The sequence below is a fragment of the Pipra filicauda genome, unplaced genomic scaffold (genome assembly GCF_003945595.2).
Source record: "Pipra filicauda isolate LSUMZ 115617 unplaced genomic scaffold, ASM394559v2 scaffold115_size4368891_pilon, whole genome shotgun sequence".
Classification (NCBI taxonomy): domain Eukaryota; kingdom Metazoa; phylum Chordata; class Aves; order Passeriformes; family Pipridae; genus Pipra; species Pipra filicauda.
The window spans coordinates 1,423,438-1,446,597 of record NW_024103607.1 but is presented as its reverse complement, the minus strand read 5'-3'; the positions used below and the strand labels follow the sequence as shown (position 1 = coordinate 1,446,597).

The following is a 23,160-nucleotide window of genomic DNA, read 5'->3' as shown; positions in this document are numbered from 1 at the left end:
AATCCCGCCGCGGCTTTCCCCCTGCCCCGACGCTTCCGCTATTTCTGGGCCGGGAGAAGCAACGCCGCTTCAGTCTCACCCCGCCCTAGGGGGTGAAAACTTCGGCTCCCGTCCCGTCCCGTCAGTCCCTCCCGTGCCCCGTCCCCGCGGGGCCATCAGCGGGGCGCTCCGCGCTGCCATGGCCGGCCGCCTGCTGCTCCTCCTGCTCTGCGCCGCGCTGCCGGGCCAGCTCCGCGCTCAGGAAGGCGGTAAGGCGGCACCTTTCTCATTTTTTGGGGATGGGGGAATCCCTCTTCGGAACAGTCTTCGGGGATGGGGAGGAGCTACCGGGCCGAGAGACGGTGAAAGGTCGATGCTGCGGGCCGGGGGCGCGCACCAGGAGAGCGCCGGCAGCCGCCGGGAGGTGCGCTTCGGGGACTGGGAGCTGCTGTGGGCATCTCGGGGGGCCAGACCCCAGGGATGCTAAGTCCCGCTGCCGTCCCCGGGGCCTTTCCTGGGCTGCTTCGTCTTCCCTTTTCCCCCCTGGAAAGTGGGATTGTTGTCCCTCCCCACCGTTTGCAACTGGAGTACAGCTGCCCTCACACCCTGAGGTGCTCATGTGTGAGAAGGGAAGCCTGGCCAAGCCTTGGTTGGGTGTGCTTGGCCGTGGAGGTGACTCCTCTGTTTGTGCCACCACCATGCTCAATGCCAAAGTCCAGGGCAGCATCAAGAAGTGGCCTTTCAAAAGCTGTTAACTCTGCCTTCGGTGACTCAGGCCACTTACAGTTTAAAACAAGTCTTTAGCATATTTCTGGAACATCCTACTTCAGTTGTCCAGTGCCTGTTGCTCCTTGGTGTCTCTGAAGAAGGAAGCATGATAGAAAGTTTGGGAAAGAGAACGACCAACCTCAGAAGACTGATAAGCTAGTTCAAGTTTACAAAAACATCCTCTTATGCGGGTAGTGTGAAAGCAAAGGAATATAGAGGCGATAACCCCACCAGCTGTGTCCTGTCGCTTTCCTGTTACTGCAGAGAGGGATTTAAGGGCAAATAAGATAGCAGGTGAATGAACTAACAGTCACTGAGCTGCAAGTTACAAGCACTTTCTGCAAGCCTTTCTTGAGAGGAGCTGTTTTAAAGTAAGCAGGGCTCGAAATTAAGGATGGGATTGCTTAATATAAATAGCACAAATGGAATTTGTCTCCGTTTGGCTGATCCACCAATTTCAATGAAAGCAGAATAAGTCAACTCTCCGTTCACTTGGAGGATATTAGGGTATATAATTACTATCAGCAATTTATTTATTATTGAATTAAGCTGCATGAAGAGTGCTCCTGAACGTATGTGCAAGCTGTGCACTGAGCATAAGGCATTGTCCTTGAGTCCCATCTGTAGCACAGTCTTCCACACTGTGGTTGGAAAGTATTTTTTTGGTGTAAATTCCAGATGGTAGAACTTGATTAAAAGCCAACTTCCAAACTCTTCACACTTGCCTAGAACATATGCTTTTTACAGAGTAATTGGCAACTTATTTCATCCAGTGTTGGTTTTGTTTTTCCTGCCTGGTAATATGTGCACAAGTCACTGGAGAATAATGCTATTGCTCACATAGCCACATGCCTGAGATGAGTCCAACACCTCTGACCCTCCAGCTTAAATCAACAGCTACCTGCATCTTTAACTTGAAAGCAGTAGGTCTTAGGCTTCTGTCACACCAAGCTTTTAAGAAATAAAAACAACTCAGCAAACTGACTTCAGACTGTACTTTCCTCCTAAAGCTGATGTTCATTTACTTCTGCCTTTGTTAAATCTTAGAAGGCAGCTGCCTTATCAGTACACATATCAGTAAAGCAGGAACATTTCTACAGGCACTTGAGAGGTGCTGTTAAGAGGGCAGAGGATCCCAGTGCAGCACAGTGGGATTTAGGGTGGTGAAGGGCAATAGAACTCATACATGGGCTCTTCCTGTCTGTTACTAGATACATTGCTTTATCTTGAGTTTGTGTGGCATTTAGTTTCTGCATCACAAGCCCCTAGATCAGGCAGTTACGTTGCCTGATGGTCAGCTTTAAAACGAAATTGAGGAATGCAATCTCCCTGGCCTTCGGGGAAAGTCATTCTGTTCAAGACTGAGTCTTGAGCAGGAGCAACAGAAATGTAAGCCCCCGGTGGCAACCTGCATGTTCTTATTTTTGAGAATAAAAAGAGTAGGAGAGAATTTTGGGGACCTACATTTTGTCCTGGGGCTACTGATTCTCAGAGAGAGATTGCTCTGAGATCCTGGAATGTATCAGCCTGTGTGAGGACTAACTTTACAGGTAACATTATGTACTGGTAGAGGGGTGAAAGGGTCTGTTTTGGTTTTGTTTCTACCTCACTTATTTCTAATGACTCTTTACCACCACCAAATGTTACCCATCTGTATAATTTTTCTCTTTTATCTAGTATTCATCAAGAAAGAAAATGCCGACAAGTTCTTGGAAAGAACAAAACGTGCTAACTCTTTCTTAGAGGAGCTGAAGAAAGGGAATATTGAAAGAGAATGCGTTGAGGAGCGCTGCTCAAAAGAAGAAGCAAGAGAAGCTTTTGAAGACAATGAGAAAACTGTAAGGATGAAATAATATGAAACATAGATCTGTACATTTCATGTTTAAAAATTACCATTCAAGTCTTTTGAACTGGGCATCAAAACTCACAAGTTATTCACAATCCCTTAACACAAATTAAAAATAGTGGTTGATTGTGGTTGGAATTGCTAAGGCATAAATGTCTGCCAGCCCATCTTAAAGCCTCCATCCTTTTACTTGTTCTGATCTGTTTAATTGCCTCTGAGAGGTATTTGACCTTTAAAGGCTTTGATGCTACCTATCAGTGTTGGAAATATGTTCACCCTATCTGGGTGGCATAGCTGAGTGCCATGACTATGGTCAAGACAATCCATTGGAAGTCTGAGAAGGCAAATGCTGACATGGAACTTCATGGGGGAATTTAACTGAACTTAAGCAGTTTTGAAGTGCTTATCATCTTGTGGCTCTCTTTATCTGAATTGAGAGAATGTATACTGTGGACAGTTCTTAAATGCCTTACTGTTAATTGGAATGAAGTTTGTATGTGTGACTTTTGTGTCACCTACCTTACTCCAATGGCTTGCTTAAGACAGAAATGTGATCTGTTCCCAAGCTCAAGGGAAAGTTAAAGCAATGGGGCAGCTGAGGAGACTAGGGTCAGTAGAATAGGTGGTATTTTAAAACTTGAAGTGACTTAGTAGTGGAGGAGAATAGGGAACATCGACTGTAGCTATGTGGCTGTTAAGAACAACCCTGAAACTGGAGTTAAGGCCAGATTCATTTCCCTTTAGCATTACTTGATGGCCAGAATGTTCTTGGAGTGGCACTGAGATGTCATGGGTGCATTGCCAGTGTACTTCAGAGCATAAATGTTGGTTTACCTATGGCAGAACCAGCACAGCCTGTTCTACCTGGTGACCAGATGTCACTGGAAAGGACTGTCTTGGACAGACAGCATACCTGGGTTCCTCAGTGCAGAGGGAAAGGAGAACACAAATCAGACAAAATGTTTTTAAATGTCAGGATTTATGAGGTTGTGATTGATGAGAGTATGGGGTGGGGATGGAGACTGAAAATTTGGCATTATGGGAAAATAAGTAAATTCAGTCAAAACTGATAGAAAGACACAGTTATGCAAGAAATGAAGTGGCTTATCCTGAGTGAATCACACTGTGGTATCTTTAAGGAGTTCCAGACATTTCTGAAAAATGCATGAGACTTGTTTCTGTAGAGCTGGGCAATATGGTTTTAAGTTATTAAATGGCAATAGCAGGCTGCAAGGCATGTACCTATCACTTAAATATTTCTTTTAACAATTCTTAGCTGCAAATATCCTGTGTATGAAAGGTCTAATATTTTTCTGAGGAATTTAGTAATTCTCATTCAACTCTTTCTGTTTCCTTTTATTCCCCATTTTCCACACCTACCTTTAGGAGGAATTCTGGAACATCTATGTAGGTAAGAAACACTTTGTGTTTGTTTAGTGGATTAAACTTCCTCACTGCAAGGATTGAAAGGATGCACCTCTTAAGTAACCCCTTCCTGCTCCCTTGCTTCATCTCTTTTCACTCCAGCACACCCTCACATTGTGTTTCCTCTGAAAAAGGAATCTGATATACTGAGTGCTGTTGCTTGAACCCAGTCATTTCATTTGCAGACAGGGTTCAGCTGCCTCCAGTTGCTGGGCTGATCTTTGTCCTCTCAAAAAAAATAGTGGCTCTTTGCACACTAAGGACAATCACAAGTAGAAACTGTCTGTGTGGCTCTGCCAAACAGTTTTCCTCCTGAGAGGCAGCCCCAGTTGGAAAATTTCAGGATACAAAGAGTTACAGATGAGAGTGTCGCTTAAATGCCATAACCAACACTAAGTTGTGAAACTGTATCTCACAGTCACTTACCTGTTTCCTGTCACCTTCCATACCAGAGTGGTATTGATTCCTATATTATAGAGCATTTTGTGGGATGTATTTTCTACAGAACGGTTTGGAATTCAAGGAAGTTACGCCAGTAGATCAGCAAATACTACCTAACAATCTTTTCAGTTTTTTTTCTAAAGGTGTGAGTTGTATATATTGTGTAGTGTTTGTAAGCACTATGCAAGGAGAGATTTTTAATGTATTAGTGCTTTGTAACATGTTCTCCAGAAAGTATGTGTCCGGCTTGCATTTAGGAGGAGTACTTCAAAAATATTGACCAAAGACAGCTCAGCTTTGTCCTTTGGAATCTGCAGAGAATTGAAAACAGTTACCACAAAGAACATGCAGACTTTCACAATCCTTTAAGCAGGGGAAGAACTCTACAACCTACAGGCTGAAATTTCAAGGAAAGCCTGCGTCAGTGTTGCAGTAAACTGGATTGGAATATTGCAAACCATTTTCTCATGAGAATACAAGCAGCAGAACATCAGTGCCAGAGCTCTTAGTGGAAATGCCAATTTCATACATTTTAAACCACAGTTCACAAATGCTTTATGGGTGTTCAGAAGTATTGAAAACCACAGCTACCCTCAGCCAAGTTACTAGAACAATTTGTTCTAGCTTCCTTTTTTAGTAGGGGAATTTGTGCAACGTTGACATAAAACTCACTACTCTGGCACTTCAGAGGAGGCAGTAACTAGAACCTGTGATGCAGGCCTTGAGTCTGTCTTTCTTTTGGTTAATATTGGTCTTGCCTTCCCTCTTTTGAGGATGGACATCAGTTTTCAATTCCGCTGTGGCTGGAGCATTTGGAGATCTGTTGATTTTGGGCACATGCAGGTACAGAAGGGATGATGATGTGTGAGTGCAGTCTGCAAAGCCCATCAGTTGTTCCCTGTGGCAAGTAGAGCTGTAGCAGCTGAGGTCACAGTCCAGAAACACCATGCAGGCAGCAAGCTGGATCCTTAGGATGAGTAGTTTCTTGCATATTGTCTCCTCAATGGGCACTGATGTTTCAGCTGCTCCAAAGGGGAGGGGGGGGCAGAACAGGTGGTAAAACACAGAAATTCAAAGAACAAATCTAAAGCAAGGATATTAAGCAAGTGTCACTCTTCTGAATAGCCTGCTCTTCTTATCAAACAGTGCAGCCCAGGGAACACATGTCACGAGGGAACACTAAATGGAAAAGACCGTGTCAGTGAGCACCAGTGCAGGAGTGAGATACCTTTGTGGGGATGGGAGAAAGGGCTGCTCCATGGAATGTGTCTCCAAACACAGTGCAGCCTCCCTGTCCTCCAGGTAACTGAATTTGTGACGTAATTGTGGCTGGGGCCCTGGAGTCAGGTCAGCCAGTATTGTCTAGGTCATGGAAAGGAAGAAAGGCTGCAGAACTACCTTTCAAATGTGGGAGATGCCAGCGCAGATGTGGGCAGTGTGAGGTAAGAGCTGATATTTTGAGGCTCAAGCTCACACCTCACCTGATACAATGGGAAAATTTTGGTTGCTTCTAAGCAACACAAAACATGGATTTTGCAGGGCTTTGTAAAGTGTTGAGGTTTTATTATCTTCTGATTAATATGCTGGTGGCTGTGTCTTTAAATGGAGAGCTCTACAGGCAAAAGACATTCACAAGGGATAAGTTGACCTTAAGGAAATAAAAGTTTAGGCTTTTTAGGCAGTAGTTGCAATGTAGAAATGTCGCATCTGCTTTTACAGGCTTCACTGTAAGTTATATATGCTCTTGACTACGATGTATTACTTTATCTTTCTACAAAAAAAAAGCTTGTGTATGCACTGTCGTACAGTACCCACCAAAAACAGATTGCAAAAGTGAGGATATGTGTATGAATCATTGCAGGTTTGGAGTGATTGCAGTTAGACTGCAGTTAGATGGTTTGTTCCATCTGGAATGTGGCAACTCACAGGACCTGTATTTTAAAAGGAAGGATAAAAGGTGGCTTCTTAAAACTGACACCCCTTCAGAGTTCACTGGAAATACTTGCACTCTTACAACAATTTGGTGTTTGGTTTGTTTTTGTAGATGGGAACCAGTGCAGCCCAAATCCTTGTCACTATGGTGGCCATTGTAAAGATGGGATTGGTTCCTACACTTGCACATGCTTGGATGGTTATCAAGGCAAGAACTGTGAATTTGGTAAGTTTCTGCTTTAGAGAACTGTGGCAGTGAATTTCCCAGGTAGCTGAAAAGTAGGGAGTTAATTCTTTCTTAACTCTTAATTATGATGGAGCCTGTCTACATGAACTGGAATCCCCAGAACATGTGGATAAAACTAAGAAGCATATGATTCTTATAACTCATGTCAAAAAGCCTTTATTCCAAGGTCAGAAGTACAGCCTCCCTGCTTAGCTCACACCAGAAAAAAACTAAGAAAACAGATTTCAGCAGACAATGCAGAGACTTTTTCAGGTTTTCAAGGAAGCATATTTTGCATTAAAATCCTTCCTGAGGCTCACTTCTGTGGCATACAGCTGCTCCCCTGACAATGTCCCACCAATGGAGGTGGAGGGTGTATCAGCAGCCCAGAAGTAAGAGTGGAGGGTGCAGAACTGATGTTCAGGCCCAAGACTGAGGGGAGTGATGAGGAGTTGAGATTTTTAGAGCAGGAGGGAGGAATCGTGTGGGGGTTTACTAGTATCTTCTCTATTAGTGTTTTATTCATTTTTCCCCTGACAGTTTGTCTCTGCTTTTCTAAGCTCACCATGACATGGCCACTGGGCCCACTTGGACTTGGCAAGTACGTTTTGTATGGTGGATGTGGCTGCCTTGTAAGGCACAAGCTGGTGTTCACCACTCATGTTATTCCTAAGATGTACTTCAGATATTTTGCAGATGTAGAGACAGATCCCGTTTAAGTGTGCATTTTGTTTTGGTGAAGTTTGAGATCTTCTGTGAAGTCAGTGTTTATTTACAGTTTTTCTCCAACCATCTCTTTTCTAGTCATACCAAAGTTCTGCAAAATAAACAATGGTGACTGTGAGCATTTCTGCAGCATCAAAAAAGATGGACAGAAGGATGTATTGTGTTCCTGTGCAGATGGGTATGTTCTAGCAGAGGATGGCAAACACTGTGTTTCAACAGGTATGAAGGCACATGATAAACCAATAACAATTATGGTGAGACTTTTTTCACAGTCAAGGGATGTCTTGGTTCAGAGTTGAAAAATGTCTTTTGAAACATCAATATTCTACATGAGATAGATTTAACAGTGAGTCCAACTGATTTTTATTTCCAAAGCCTTCCATTTGTGAGGTGATGTGATGGACTTGATCAATATCTGGCTGTTTTAGAACCCTTTGTAAGGTGTGTTTCACAGAATTACCACAGTAAATTCTGCTGTTGACAGGAGAAAAGTGATTGCAGTAATAACTCACTTACTTAAACACTTACATGCCATATAAAATATCTGCTTGCAAAAACTTACTACTTTGCTAGAAACTGACGATGTTAGATAATTTTCATTGGTACTATTAACATTTGTTCATTTTTGTTTTATTTCGGTAGTCCTGGACAGAGGGGTCAAACATGGGCTCATGATGTTGGTTTTAATATCCTTTATAACTAATAACACATTGCTGCTGTGAGCCATATTATTTCACTCATTTTCCTTGGTGTTTCCAAGGAGTTCTCTCTTGAGGGGTTTGTGTCCATCTCCAATTTTGACATTCTTCTCTTCACAGTAAAATACCCCTGTGGAAAAGTTTTTGTGAGAAGAAAGAAAAGGTCGGTTCTTTTACCTGTTGATTATAGCAATGTAATGAGTGATCAAGAAGGCCCTCCCACAAACGAAACAAGCTCAGAGGACGACATTGTTATTACTACAGAAAGCCCAACCCCCCAGACTGTCAACAGAACAAGTAGCAAGAATCCATATGTTGATACCAGGATAGTAGGTGGGGATGAATGCCGTCTCGGTGAATGTCCGTGGCAGGTAAGTCTGGTGTGTGTGCCCTGCATGTGAGCAGAGTGTCTTTCTGAGGGAAGGTGTGCAGTGGCTCCTTTCCTCTGGCTGCCTTCTGAATGTTACCCGTGTACTGCCAGTGGTAGTGAGATGTAGCTGAATTGTGTGAACTGGGCACTTAGATGTGCTGTTCTGCAACTTGAGGCCTTAAAGTGTCAAAATGAAAGGCTTTGTGCCATTTCAGATGGAGCTGCCTAACCTATTCCCACACAGGGCTTTTGAGTCATGGTGGTCTGCCAGGCCATTTTTGCAGGTTACAGTCTGGTTCTGTTTGAGAGCATCCACTCAAGGAACACACCCAAGAGCATGTCAGATAAAGCGAGTGTTTTACTTTGGAAATACACTTCTGTGTTTTACTTTTGAGTTTGGGCCAGCCAAAATGAATTCCAAATACATTCCAAAATGTATTTGGGAATAGTAAGGGGGAGACAAACAGGAACAGAACTTGGACAGGAATTCTTGGGGGTGGTGAGTCCGAGGGATGGGGTGATTTGGGGGCTGCACAGTCAGTCAGTCAGTCAGTGTCTAAAAGACAGTGCTAAGTACTGTGAGCGTGGTAACATGGAATCCAAACATGTACTTCACATAAAGACAGTCGAGACTCTGTAGCAGTACAAGTTGATCTGTAGCCTCTTCACCCATGAATATAGTATTAAGAGAGACCTGGAGGGCCCCATAGGTGTTGCAGTAAGAAGTGAATGTTTGGTGTGCAGAGAAATCAGTTACCTTTTTATAGCTCATTCACATTAAATTGCACTTCTTAATTTTGCACTTACTTTTTTTCTTTCACAGGCTGTGCTGCTAAATGAGGAAGGAGAAGAGTTTTGTGGTGGAACTATTCTGAATGAAAATTCTATACTTACTGCAGCTCATTGCATGAACCAATCTAAAGAAATCAAAGTTGTTGTTGGTAAGTGGTTATTTATTTTACTCCTGCAATGTTTGAGCATGTTTTGCAGCTTCACCTTCTGTGCTCTAAATGTCGTGCGAGATGTACTCATTATTTTATGTGTTACGGTTTGTTACTTTTTTGTTGTTATTTTGCTTTTTCTAATTTCTTGTTACTGTGGGAATCCTCCGTTTTAACAACAAGGACAGCAGATGTGGAAAATTATAATGGTGCATCCCTTTCTTCTTTGCCAACTAGTTGGAAGTGATTAAAAACAAATGTTTTATAAATGTTTTATAAACATTGATGGCTATCAATGTTTTCAGCAGAGCGGTGCTTTTTCAGAAAGCTTGTCATTTCTGACACATCTGAATCATCCACATTTGTTCCTGCAGGAACACTCAGGAAATCTATGACACATTCAATAGAGGGCAAAGGAACAAACTCAGGTTATGGTTGCTTCACTTCTGAGCTGGGACACTAGATCAACACAACTTTATCTTTTCACTGTTTTAGTCTTGACCCAGACCATGTTCTCGTCTCTAAGTCAGGCTCAAACTCCTTTAAGAGATTCCATTAGTTTAGCTGGCTCGGTTTGTGCCTTTATGTAAACTGGTACAAAAATCTCTGTAGACCAAAACTCAGGACCAAAACTGATCCAGTTGCTGCTAATAAATATTACCTACATTTACTTGTATTGTATAAATGCTTAGGCTGTGTTAGGAATGGGTATACTAGTCTCTTCCTCTATCAAGGTTGTTCTTAATTTCTTATACTATCTCCACATTAATGACTCTTTTAATAATCTTGTACAGGTGAAGTGGACAGAGAGAAGACAGAACAGTCTGAAACGATGCATACTGTGGAAAAAATAGTTGTTCACCCTAAATATGTTGCTGCAACTTATGATAATGACATAGCCTTAATAAAGCTGAAGGAACCTATCACATTTTCGGAGTACGTTATCGCAGCGTGCCTTCCCAAAGCAGACTTTGCTAATGAAGTTCTGATGAACCAAAGATCTGGGATGGTTAGTGGCTTTGGGCGTGAATTTGAAGGTGGACGACTATCCAAAAAACTGAAAGTGCTTGAAGTCCCCTATGTTAATAGGAACACTTGCAAGCAATCGACTAACTTTGCAATAACAGAGAACATGTTCTGTGCTGGTTATGACACAGAGCAAAAAGATGCTTGTCAAGGAGACAGTGGAGGCCCCCATGTAACCAGATATAAGGATACTTATTTTGTTACTGGAATTGTTAGCTGGGGAGAAGGATGTGCAAAGAAAGGCAAATATGGTGTCTATACCAAATTGTCCAGGTTCTTGCGTTGGGTAAAAATGGCCTTGAATTTGTAGTGGTGGTGTGTCTCCTGATCCTTCTGATAGCTTCCTAGGTGCAGTTTTTGTAACAGAAACTTTTTTTTTCCACATCTCCTAAATTTATTTTGAGAGCTGATTCCTTAAAGTTATGGTGCTGCTTCTATTTGTATTATCCCTGGCTTTAAATCACATATATGTGGATTGTGAGTAGTGTTCTGAATTTGTTGAATGGCGGAATTTCCCCAAACAAAATGGTTGCTCACTGGGGTCTTTTGTTTGCTTTAGTTATTTTTATATTGCCATTTTGATTCTTGTCTGTTGACTCAAGTGCTTCCACCAGAGGCTTATAAATATATTCTAAACAATCACTAACCATGATGAAAGTGGGCAGGACAGGACTTCAATTAATCCTCGTATTGCAACCATCTGGCTCAGCAGGGAGTTTGTTTTTACTGGAGCTATTTAGATTGTCCCTTTGGATGTATTCAGAAGAGTAAGGGAGCAAGGGAGCTTGCATGGCAAAAGCTGAGACACAAATAAATATTCAATGTGTGATTGAATAATAACCATATGTTCCACAGAATGGCCTACTCAGGTCACAGCAGCTAATTAAAATAGCGGTTTGCTTTATATGGATTGTAGTTCACCTTAGTTTAATGTAAACATTGCTGCTCATCAGAAAAAAATTTATGTGCATGTTCATTGTTTGCTGTATTGTGTTGTGGATTGTGTATGGCTGAGGATTGGAAATCTCCTATTTTTCTGGGTGTTTCTGTCAGGTACAATATTGATGTACACCAGCATTTGAAATAAAACATTCTTTCTTCTTCGCTTCTTTTTTTTTTAACAAACCCAGACCTCTCAGCCTGTTACAGTTCATCATGTGCTCTATACCCTAACCATCCTGATGGCCTTTCCAAGGCTCCTCCAATCTGTGATGTTCCCCTGTTCTCTGAGGAATACTGAACTTCACCAGACACCTGCCACTTATCTCTTAGGGTTTGAGCTGGTACTGGCTGGTTTTGTATAGCTGGTGCTGTAAGCAAACCAGGCTGACAAACTGGAAATACAACTCTGCAAAGCAGAAGGTATTTCTGCAGTCAGCAGTGATTGTGGGCAGGAAGGTTAGTGAGCAGGTCGGTTACCCCATCTTGATGGTCTTGACCTGCATAACCCCTCAGTGGGCTAACTTCAATGTTTACTCAGCAATGTTTGTTCCCTGGGTTCTTCTGTCCACTGCATTTCTATTCCTCTCCCTTGTCCCACTGGAGCCTACCCCTGTGCTCCAGGGTGAAACTTGCTTCTTCAAAAGAAAACCTCAGGTCTAGATGCTACCAAAATTCTATTTACATACTCTTGCTAAGGACTTTCTTGTACTTGGAGCTTGAGGACTGAAGCAAAATGCAGACTGGGCTGCATTGTGTTGAGGTAGCTGAAGGCAGGACCTCCCTCTGGCAATGGTGGCAGTAGCTGGTGTGTGTATATATGTTCTTGTTGAGCCAAGTGAGAGCAGACACAGAAAAGGCAAGAGAGTGACCAAAGTCCATGTTTGTGTAATTATTTGTCATTATTTGTGCTTTGTGGACTAGGGGACATGAGTGAAAACTGGGCAGCTTTGCTGTCTTGCCCTCCTTGCTCCCATTTGTCAGCTGCAGTGTAATGATATCCAGGTCTAAGGCTCATGGGGAATACCATTTTGGACTGAAAGAACAGTGTCAGTGTGAAATACGGGGTCAGTAGGTTGATAAGCAGGGCTTTCAAATGCACAACACAAACAATGGGCCATTCTTCATGTTCTCAAGAGATGTGATAATTAAATAATCCTTCATATCCATTTATAAGGTGACAAAATGAACCCCACAAGATGTAACAATGAGGGGGGAACAAGAACCCTACCCCATCACTCATTGTGGTTGTCTAACAATCATCACATCTCCACTTGATGAAGCATCCCACCTGTCTTTCAAGTTGGCCCCTGAGGTGCTTCTCTTCTCATCCAGTTTATGAATCATACTGCAGACATGATGCCTGCCGTGTTTAATTTTGCTGTAAAAGTCATTTGGGTATTACAGAGGTCTGGTTGGAGACAATGGAACAAACACCTGAGTCATCTCCATTACAAGTGCTGTGAGTTAGAGGTAGATTTTGACATCCCAAAGGTGACGTGGGAGAGGTACTTAATGGGACATGGGTTGTCCTGACTGTCTTCAGAATGTTTAATGGAAAATTTTCAACGTACATACAAACACGTAGAAAGCAATTTTGAGTGCACTTGTTTGCATTTAATTTTAATCTATAAACTAGAAGTAGCTGGCAATACAAAGATGGAAGATGACTTTAATAAAAGTAACTGTAAAAATGACAGAGCTCATTAATGAGAATATATATATTAAAAAAAAGAAAAAGAAAATAAATGTAATAATGTATTTTTAAAAGAGAGGCTACTTCTAAAAACCCCATAAAACCCCGAAGTGTTTAAGGCAGTGTCTTAACTATCTCAAGGTCAAGAAAGGGCAGGAGGATTGATTAAAACTGTGAGCTCTTTCACGACCTCCAGAAGGAAGCACAGAAATACCTATATCTGTATAAAGAATTGTAACCATCTTGGCATAAAACTAGAAAAGCTAAGGAGTAAGCACATTAAGATAAACATGATGTGAAAATCAATAGCTGATCTAAGTACAGAGATAATGGAAAAAAGCCCAAGAATGTTAGTCTGTGCCCAATGGAGAAGAAAGTCTTTCTTCCTTAAAGTACCAAATTACTTGAGTCCACCAAGGAGAAAAGAAACTGAGTTGCACTAGTCAGGAAAAAAAAATCACATCGAATTCTTCTAAGGGACAAATCACATCAATTTCCTCCAAGGACAGGATAACAGGCTGGGCAACTGCAAAAGATGCAGTACACCTCAGATCTCTCCATTAAGGGAGGCTTCTAACACCGTTTTATATAACGCTTTTATTGCAGCAGAAAGACAAACGCCGTTCTGGATGAAACTACTGTAAGTTTGGTGCAAATTTGGTTGAGAAACTGCGCTACTTGACTGAAAGATTTTATGGAGTGCAGAGCTCCACAGAGGTGAGCCTGAGGACCTCTGATGCTGATATTTTCCACAGTGACATGCAAGACAGAAGAGAGTGTTTACTCACTGCATTTAGCTCATTCCAGACTGGAAGGATGACCATAAGTTGAGATGAGAGTTCAGGCAATCTTGTGAAACTGGAACAGTGATTCTACGTAAATAGGAGCCAATTATGTAAACACAAAACCAAAATTTCACCTTTGGTCTCACAACACACAACCACAGAAATTTATAAAATATGTAATAAAAATAAGACATCATCTCCATTTTCAGGAGGACAAGAAAGAATGAGATCCCATCACTCTAAGGGACACTCAGATTAGATATTAGGAAACACTTTCTAGACATTGTAAGGCTAATTAAGGAGTAGATTAAGCTGCGTGGGTGAGCTGTGGAATCTCATTGGGAATCTGTAGGAACAGGTTAGACAGCATCTGTTAGGACCAGTTTACTTGCTCTCACACTGTTAGAGCCAGGAAGAGCTCTCATATTCTGCCTGTGATCTTGCAATACCTGAGCTAAGGTAAGTAGCATGCACTATATACAGATGGAAAAGGAATACTGCAAGGATCTACCAAGAGTACAATACTTCATTTATTACTGATGCTTTAGTTGCTAATTTTTGCCTCTTATCCACACTTGTGTTCATCTTTCCCTTAGTATGATGGCTGTTCTGGAAATTAAAGATTATGCTTTGATTTGCCCTCAAAGAGCTGTCAGTTATAGCTGGGAAACACAGCATAAGATGTAGAATGATGCTGGTCTACCTAATGTTGACGGCTTACCATTTTTAAAATAATTGTAGTTACAACTGCTATGGTTATTGAGGCCTTTGGCAGGAATTGCACCGTATTTCCCAAAGTGGTGGGGTGTTTGATTCATGTTTGCAAGCGAGCTTTTATGAGCTACTTGTGTTTTTATGAAGTCACCATGAATCTATACATTTGACTCCTTAGCAGTCATACCAAGTGCATGAAAGGTCAACTCGGGAACTGTGAGCAGTTCTGTGAAACTGAAAATGAAGGAGTCATATGTTAATGTGCTGCTGGCTATGCCCTGGACAATGACAAAACCTGTGTTTCTGTAGGTAGGAAGCCAGAATTAAAGTTCATTCTATGGGACACACATCACATCTGCACCACGTTTGGGAAGTGCTGGTGTGTTGCGGTGCTGTTGTAGCATAAAAAATAATGTTAATTGTTCAGACCTTTCACATTGCTTGAGGTGTTGATAACAAATTTAATAAGATCTTAGCTAAAGGTCATAATTTAAGTAATATCAAATTGTTCAACTGTGAGGGATGTGTGGCAGCAAAAATAGCTCAGGTAACTGTTCTATGCAAGTAGGTGCATTCTCGCAGGTGACTGCAAGAACCTGTGTCCCAGTAGGGGCAAAGCCATAGGAGAAACAAGTGATTACAATGGGCCTAGATTCCTCTTCTCCCACAGACTGAAACAGATCCTTCATGCTTTGGAGGATTTTGTTAGAATGCAATAAGTTAGATTTTTGGTTGGTGAAAACTGATGTCTATTTTCCAGGCCTGAGTTGTGCTGAACATCTACAGATACAAATGAATAGGAACCCAAGAAACTTCTTCCTTTACAATATATAGTTTGTAAGGACTCATCATTTCAGTGGTAGTAACATAATGTGACTGCAGTTGTATCTCACTTGTTTCTCCTCAAATATCACCTGTTTCGTCACCTTTCATATCACATATCACCACCTTTCTCTTTTCTTCTAATAACAGGTTTTCTGCAGTTACATACAGTAACCTAAACACATTAATAAATACTGACATTGAATTTAAATCCATCAGTTTTGCCTCTATTCAAATTGAACATTAACAGTTCAGTCTCAGTCTATTCTTCTGTCTGTCTGGTGATATTTGTTGTAATGCCTTTTGTAATTTAATACCAAGTTATTGTCATGAGTTGATGATTCCAGACATGGAAGACTTTACTCTATTTTTCAATTACAAAAGATTTAATAACAGCAGGTACCTGAAAATAATTATACCAATAATGGAAGATAGGTAACTTTTAAATACTTTGAAAATGCTGAATGCATTTGCCCACTTACTCAAAACAGGTACATTTTAGAGGTGGAAAATTATTTTCAGCCATTCTGATTCTTTTGCATTTGCAAAGGTTTTGTTAATGTCTTGAAAAATCTAGCAGAGCCAGCCCTGACAAGAACACCTGCATATCTAATTAGATCGCAAAAGGCTGCTGTTGAGGAGTTTTCTTGAACTAGTAAACAAGGTTTTCTCATTTTCATGAACAGCTGATTCCCGGAAAGTGACCTGTTTCCCTGCAAACCCTGTTCCAGTGTAGGTACCTATCTGTAACTCTGAAGGCTGGTTTTGACTCCAAAACCCATGCTCCAGCAGGTTTGAATAATTTCTTGGGATGAAAACCAACACAAGGTGCACTGGAAGCTAGATTTAGTTTTCTGACCATGAAACTGTCCCCTGTACCAAGGGCTCTGTCAGACAAGCTCTGTTGAATGGCACTTCAGTGACAGAAATTGCTTTCAACAGCAACTGTCTGTCCTTCTGCTGTGCTGGAGGTTACTGTCCATTGCATGTCATTTGGATGGTGCCCCAGGAACTGCACAGGCACCATATCCCCCAGAGAGGTGAAAGACCATAGTCCTCCATCTCCTAAATTTTGGCTTAAATCAGCAAGAAAGATAGCTCTGAGCTCAGGTGGAGGCTGGTAACAGCAGCTGAGCCTTCATAGCTGTGTACTCAGTGTTATGGACAAGAACACCTTACTCTCAGCACGTGACACATGCTTCAAAGTCCCAATACCATCCAAACATCAAATATTAGCATTTTGGTTTTGCCTTTGCAGTCAAGTTCCCACATGAGATTAAGAAATCATGAAGCCAGTTGACAGAAGTCACAGGAATCACAGCAAATCAAGATGCTCATCCTGAAAATGAGGAAACCACAGAGGCCGCAAGCAGCCATCTGGAGGTCACCAGAGAGGCTGGCAGTTTACCCAGGATGTCCCCATGGCAGGTAAGGAGCCTGACCCTGTTCACCAGGACTGGCATCCATTTAGTCTTCACTGTGCTTGTCCATGCCTGCTCCCCAAGGGTGCCTAGCCCAGTCTGAGACAGACTTCCCTGGCATCAAAGTTTTGGATGGGCTATTCCACTCTCCTGAGTACTGTGTTACTGCACAGGTCTCCTACCATAAATAACCTTGTGTCTCCATTTCAGCATCAAGCAGGTGCTGAGAGGGGGAGGGTAGGAGAGAAGTAGGGTTGCAGGTATGGGATGCAGAGCTTGGTGAGCCCCTTCCCTCTCAGTCACCCAATCATGCAGATAGCAGCATGACCGTATCAGAAGAGTAGTCTGAGTTCCTGTTGTGGCCAAGACTAAAGTGAAGTAAAAAACCCAAGCAGGAACGTTATTACAATATCAGCTAAATTTTGTTTTTAAAATAGCAACCAAAAACTGTTGGTAAAATAACTGAATGCACAAACTTTGCTTTGAGCCAGGATGAAGATCTGCCTTGACAAGTTTCCCATTGTGGCAGCTACATCTCAGTGTAACACTCAACCCCTCTGAATGAAGATTGCCTTTTTGACAGAAAATACATATGAAAATGTCTACTTTAGGAAAACTGTTTGAATCTCATTTAGCTATTCAGGGTTTTGTGCTTTAGTTTTCTTCTCTCTCTTTGCCAGCTGTTCTACTAGTAGATGAGTATAATGAATGGTTTTGCAGGGGGACAATTCTGAATGAGTATTTTATACTTTCTGGAGCTCATTGAATTAACCAGTCTAAAGACTTCTTCTTGGTAAGTACTTCTCACTTTTCCCTTTACTACAAAAAAAAGGAAGTGTCCTGTGTTCATGCCTCCATATGCAAGATGTCTTTTGACTAACAGTGTCTCTTGCCTCTTGACTAACCGTGAAATACATGTTTAAATTTGTAGAATGGACAGTTTCTTTAAGCATAGCTTGGCCTAGTGTAGCTTATATATGTTAGAAGCCAAATATAAAATGGGGAAGGTATGCTGGCAGGTAAGGTTGAACTGATGTGGTTAAATTGGTCTAACATTACACATTTATGCAATTTCCTGTGTTGGCCAAACCCTGAAGAATTCCAGATACCTCATTCAGATATTAGCAATAACTGTTTTGACAGCATGTAGATACTGTTCTGATACTGTTCCATACCTGAAATGTCAAATAAATTATTTATTACTGTCGTTTATTAAAAAGTAGTTTATCACAAGTTCTAGGCACTCAAAAATGGTGTTCTGAATCATAAAAATTGTACTCAGCCTACAAGAGTAAAGCAAAAATTGTGGTTGTCTAAATTCCAATTGTTTGTCCATTTAATTCTCAAAGAGAAATTTATACAAATCAAGAAAGATCAAATATATATGTAAACTGGTAAACTTTTGTATGCAGAATGTTGAAGTTTTAAAAGACAATAAATATCTAATTACTGTTTAAGTCTGACTATATTGCTCTACAAATGAGAGGGGCAAAATTCTTCTTTTCTGCGTTGAGGCTTTTGGTTGTGTATCATGAGTGCCATTGGCAATATTGTAATGAAGCCCAAAACTTTATATCAAAGTTTTCATTAAGAGCATTATTCTAATTGCAAAGTTCTGATTTTCTACTTGCTTGGCATTTTGGCAGCCCTTTAAAACTCCTCCAAAATGGGTATAAAGTGCTACAGCTTCAGGATATAGGACTGGTCTATTTTATTTGTACAGTACAATACCTATATGAAGTGCAAGGAACGTTGGTTCCTTCTTTTATCCAAGGGATTTACCCCTTCTTGAATTCCCATAGGATCTCCACTGAAGCCTCAGATTATAGTTCAGCCCTAAAATATATATTGAGAGAGCCAAATCTAATATATGAACTGTGGCCATGCTCAGATGTGTCCCAGGGACTACAGGGAGGCCATTGCCCAGGGCTTGCACTTGCTGACCTATTCCTTCATTGCTATCCATCTCTCCTTCCACACAGCCCTGCATTACCGCTTGCCCAAGCTCTCCTGGTTTATTCATAACCAAGTATAAAAGACCTGGATCATCTTGGAAGATGGACTTTGGAACTTGAATAGGCTTTTTTGCCATATTTTTTCAATATGGACAGATTTCTTTCCCCTGTCATAAATGGAATAGTCAGCCCCCAAAAGCAGTCCAGCAGTGTGACAGTTGCACACGTCCACAGAGTCCATGTCTCCCATGGCTTGAGAGTCAAGTTTATGGCAGAAGCCACTTCCACCACCCACTTACATCTGTTTAGGCCATGGGTGGAAGCTGTCAGGTGCAGACTTTCCACTGGTGCTGCTGAGGTCAGATCAGGACTTCCTTCAGGTCTGAATTCCAGGTACAGTCCAAACGCTTCTCTTCATTACCCACTTCAGACTGTGTCAGTGTTACAGGAGTTTGCCTGAAAAATCCACTGCTTAGGTTTTGCTGAGAACCATTTTTATCCTGAAGTTCAGCATAGGGCAATGGGGAGATGTTATCAGAGAAAACTGGAGAAAAAATAATAAATCCTTATCCAAATGGCGCAGACTCCAAAGTGATTTTTCTTCATTTTTCACAAGGGATCAGGATATTCTTCATCTCAGAGCAAAATCAAACACCATACTAACCCCCCTTATCCATCCTTTAAACTATCAGCTAGGAGCTGAAGTGCTACAGTGTCGTCTGTGCATGTGCTCTGCCATCTTCTGGTCAGTTTTATTGGTTGCACTTTTGGTAGGAAAAAAGATATTAAAATTAAAGTGGGGGGAAGGGGGTAAAGAAACACGAAGGTGGATGTAAAGAAAGAATGTATTTTAATAAATGAAATATTAACAACGATTCTTATTTTTAACAACATATGCACAGAAATAGAGAATGTCAGAGCTTGCACCTACACAGATCATAGAATCATAGAAGGGTTTGGGTTTGAATGGACATTCAAAGTTGACCTAGTACAGCACCACCTGCCATGATTAGGGACACTTTCCACTAGACCAGGTTGTTGAAAGTCCCATCCAGCCTGGCCTTGAACACTGCTACGGGTGTGGCAAATGTTGGAGTAGTTACAAGGTGTCTTTTGTTTTCACTGCCAGGATGTCAGGAGACTTGCACATCCTTGTGGCTGTGCTCACGGCCTTGTTGTGAATGCAGCATAGGAGAGAATCAGAGCTCTCTGGGATTACATTCCTTCCCCCTGTTCACTCCTCCATTTCAGGTTTTCATGCAATCTCTAACCAAACCACAAAGACAGCACTGATGCTCTTTTGAAACAGCTGCACGTTCCTCCTGCTTTTAGAAGTGCTGATGCATGTTGGATTTGGCAAGAAAAACTTTTGGTTTTTGTCTGCAGGTGGTGAACAGACCTGGCTGATGGCAGTCCAGGTGTTTAGCTGAATCATAACCCATTTTAACTGTACTAAGCATTAACCCTTTGCAGAGTATGTGTTTCCTTTCTGCTGGCTGGAGAAAGTGCATCTGACATTTTTGTAGCTTCTCTGCACACAAAGACCTGTGCTACCTATAAGCATGCATGCTGATAACCACGCTTCACATGAGGAGAAGGGAAATGGGATTAGCTCATGTCACTCATGGCTAGCTCTTGACTGAGACTACACATGACCACAGTCACCTGTTTTGGACAGTCTGGTGTCTAGTCAGGGCTGAGGGATGTGCTCCCATTTTGTTGTTCTAAACAGTTGTCTGCAAGGGAGCATTTCTTCTCTAATTTGAAAAAGCTCTCTCTTGTTCCTGAATCTGCTGCTTCCACTTCCATATTGTCTATGCAAAGAATAGCCTCCACAACATATTTACCCCAAAGATCAGCCCTCTGACAGAGGAATTACTGAGTTAAGCCATGATAAAACCTGGCCTCTGCCCTATCCATCTCTCTGGAGCTAACAACAATTGCTGTGATTTACCTGCAGCTTCTCCATGGCCTTTCCCCGTGGGGAGAGACCAGCTAGGCAGTTGGCAGTCAGTCCTCATCCCCTCCTTTTCCTTAAGAGAAAAGATGGTGCTTTGGGGATCTGTCAACGCTCAGGGCACAGGGTAGTTTACCTCTTCAGTTTGTCAGGCAGGAGATGAGAGACCTGTGTGGAAAAGGACAATGTGGAGGACAAGGAGGTGGCTTGCTGTAGCCATGGGAGGTTTAGCAAAAGGTGCAATGGGGCTGTGGAGTTCAGCAACATTTTGTCTGCTGGCCTGTGCCATATGGGATGGACAGGTGTTGCCCAGGGTGGGCTGCAGCAGGGCTACAGTCAGTCACACCTGCTCTTACCTCCTCACCCTGCTGGTCAGGACTCTGGATAACCTGGAGCAAGGACAGAGCACAGAGGAAGCCAGTAGGGTGCTGAGGACTGTGCCACAGGCAAAATGGGGAAGGAGAGGAGGCAGAGGCAAGAAAGTCACCAGGTCTACCAGCAGCACAGATGGCTCAGAGCAGAGGGGCTTGGAGGGGCCCCTGCTACTGCTCCACTTCCAGTGAGTTGGTGGTTACTAACACCAGCACCACAGTCCAGTTCTCCTTGAACCATCTTCAGTATCCACAACACACAATTAGCTGCTGTGTCTGCGTGCCCCTCGGAAGGAGCGAGAAATGTGGCTGCAAGCTCAGCCATCAGCTTTCCTTATTTGCTTAGTGCAGAGGTGATGTTTTCTGGTAAATAATAGCTGTCCCCTTTCACTAGCTGAGGTATGCATTTCCAAAAATCATGTGACCAGTTACTCAGGACAGCTGCCCTTGACCTCTCATGCTGCAGCAGGGCTGATGGCCAGCCAGGGTCCCATAGCATGAGGTAGGTGGCATTGGCAGGTCCCCATCACTACCTGGGCAGCTGGCCTGCAAACCCACTTTCCCTGGCTTACTGCACTGGGCAGGAAATTACTTCCATGGGAACTGGTTGCTAGAGCAGGAACAACTCCCTCAGTTACTCCATCCTGAGGAACTGCTAATTTCATATCTGACACTGTCTGCAGGCTTCATCCTGGAACCAGTAACCCTCCAAGCTGGGGGCAATCCTTAAGCAAGGCTACAGGAAATAGGGTGTGAGTCTCCTTAGTGAAACACATCACCATGTGCTCACTGTGGTAATTAAAGGAATGGAAGAAGAAATCCCAGTAACACTTCATAAGGAAAGATGTGCAGAAAGGACTGCCCTTTTAAAACCCTCCACAGTCATACGAAAATTAAAATATAAAGCCTGTTGCGTTGATACCAATACAGAAAAAGCAAAGTCAGTGCCATATGTACTGAGTACACTGTGTTCTATTCTGAAGGACACAGCTTCTCAGTCAAGGGATACTTTTTTAAAAAAATACATACAGTCAGAGAAAAAATGACCATTCTAAGATCTGGTAAGAATACAGCTTCTGAAGCTCTGTGTTGTTAATATTAACCCAATTTGAATAATTAACTTATATTTAAATAGTTCCTTAATTGGTTTGCAAAATGTAAACAGTTTCTAAAACTTGTGTTTTAGAAAGTCCTGTGCTGACATCAAGTGGTGACATATTTTTCAAGCCAAAGGGAGCCAAACTTGCTATACTGCATATGCACAGGATGATTTTATTACCAGTGAGTAGGTAAAGGCAAATAGTCACAGGTCACTGGCAGGTGCTTCCATGGGGATGGACAGACAGAAGAGTTTGGAGAAGCAACACAACCACTGATGTGCAAGGCAAGAAGGGTGGGGTGAGCTGAGCTGAGCTGAGCTGAGCTGAGCTGAGCCTCCACAGCAGCTCCTGGGCACAGGAGGTACTGGCTGAGCCTCCCAGCACCCACCAGATGTGACCACTGGCAACAGCCCTCCCTTTCTCTAGCCAAGAAACCTCTGGTTGGGACAGGTACGATGGGGCTTGGTGGTCTCAGAGGAGTGAGGAGACAACACAGGGTCCATTTACTAAAGAAAACTCGACACACAGTTAACCAAAGAGGATGGAAGGCTGTACTAAGTAGTTCTGCAGAAATATCAAGGAGGAAAAAACAAATATGTAAGGTTATGAACTGACTGTGAATAAAATCAAGCTTGATATTAGAAGAGTTTTAACTCCAAGTGAGCTTCTGGAGCAACAGCCCTGTGGAAATTGTACAGGACACAATGCAGTTTTAAAACTGAGGTTGATTATTTGCTGAAGGCATTAGAGTCTGTGATGTGAGCTGTAACATCAGCCAGGAACTGGCCTTGGTGAGGCATGTGGTCTGCTTCCCTCACCTGCCTCAGTACTCACTGAATCTTGTTTTAAAAGTTGAAATTGATGGGAAGTGAAGTTTTATTTGGGGATTTACCCATGGATGCTCAGATGAGTTATACTCTGTTAAAGGAACTGCATACTCAGATAATAGCTGGGGATTTATGACATGAAAACACACAATGGTCTCTATGACTAAAAAAAAACACTCTCTGTCTCAACAGCTG

At 42.3% G+C, this 23,160-nt stretch overlaps 2 protein-coding genes across 2 annotated transcripts; both read left to right on the top strand.

Moving 5' to 3' along the window:
* Positions 1–177: 177 nt before the first annotated feature.
* Positions 178–11,478, top strand: F10 (coagulation factor X). The gene is made up of 8 exons (XM_027743446.2): positions 178–248; positions 2,425–2,585; positions 3,980–4,004; positions 6,504–6,617; positions 7,422–7,562; positions 8,162–8,412; positions 9,235–9,352; positions 10,147–11,478. The coding sequence occupies exons 1-8, from the start codon at positions 179–181 to the stop codon at positions 10,686–10,688; spliced, it is 1,422 nt and encodes a 473-aa protein (XP_027599247.1). The 5' UTR covers position 178; the 3' UTR covers positions 10,689–11,478.
* Positions 11,479–12,976: 1,498 nt separating this feature from the next.
* Positions 12,977–17,521, top strand: LOC113999769 (coagulation factor X-like). The gene is given in 7 exon segments (XM_039384797.1): positions 12,977–12,998; positions 14,691–14,717; positions 14,720–14,821; positions 16,021–16,066; positions 16,593–16,596; positions 16,631–16,762; positions 17,414–17,521. Coding segments are annotated over 7 exon segments (441 nt in total).
* The last annotated feature ends 5,639 nt before the right edge of the window (positions 17,522–23,160 follow it).

Coding starts and splice junctions, on each gene's coding strand:
- F10 (XM_027743446.2), top strand. CDS start 179: ATGGCCGGCCGCCTGCTGCTCCTCCTGCTCTGCGCCGCGCTGCCGGGC. Junction 7,563..8,161: donor CAAACACTGTGTTTCAACAG/GTATGAAGGCAC, acceptor TTCTCTTCACAG/TAAAATACCCCTGTGGAAAA. Junction 8,413..9,234: donor TCGGTGAATGTCCGTGGCAG/GTAAGTCTGGTG, acceptor TTTCTTTCACAG/GCTGTGCTGCTAAATGAGGA.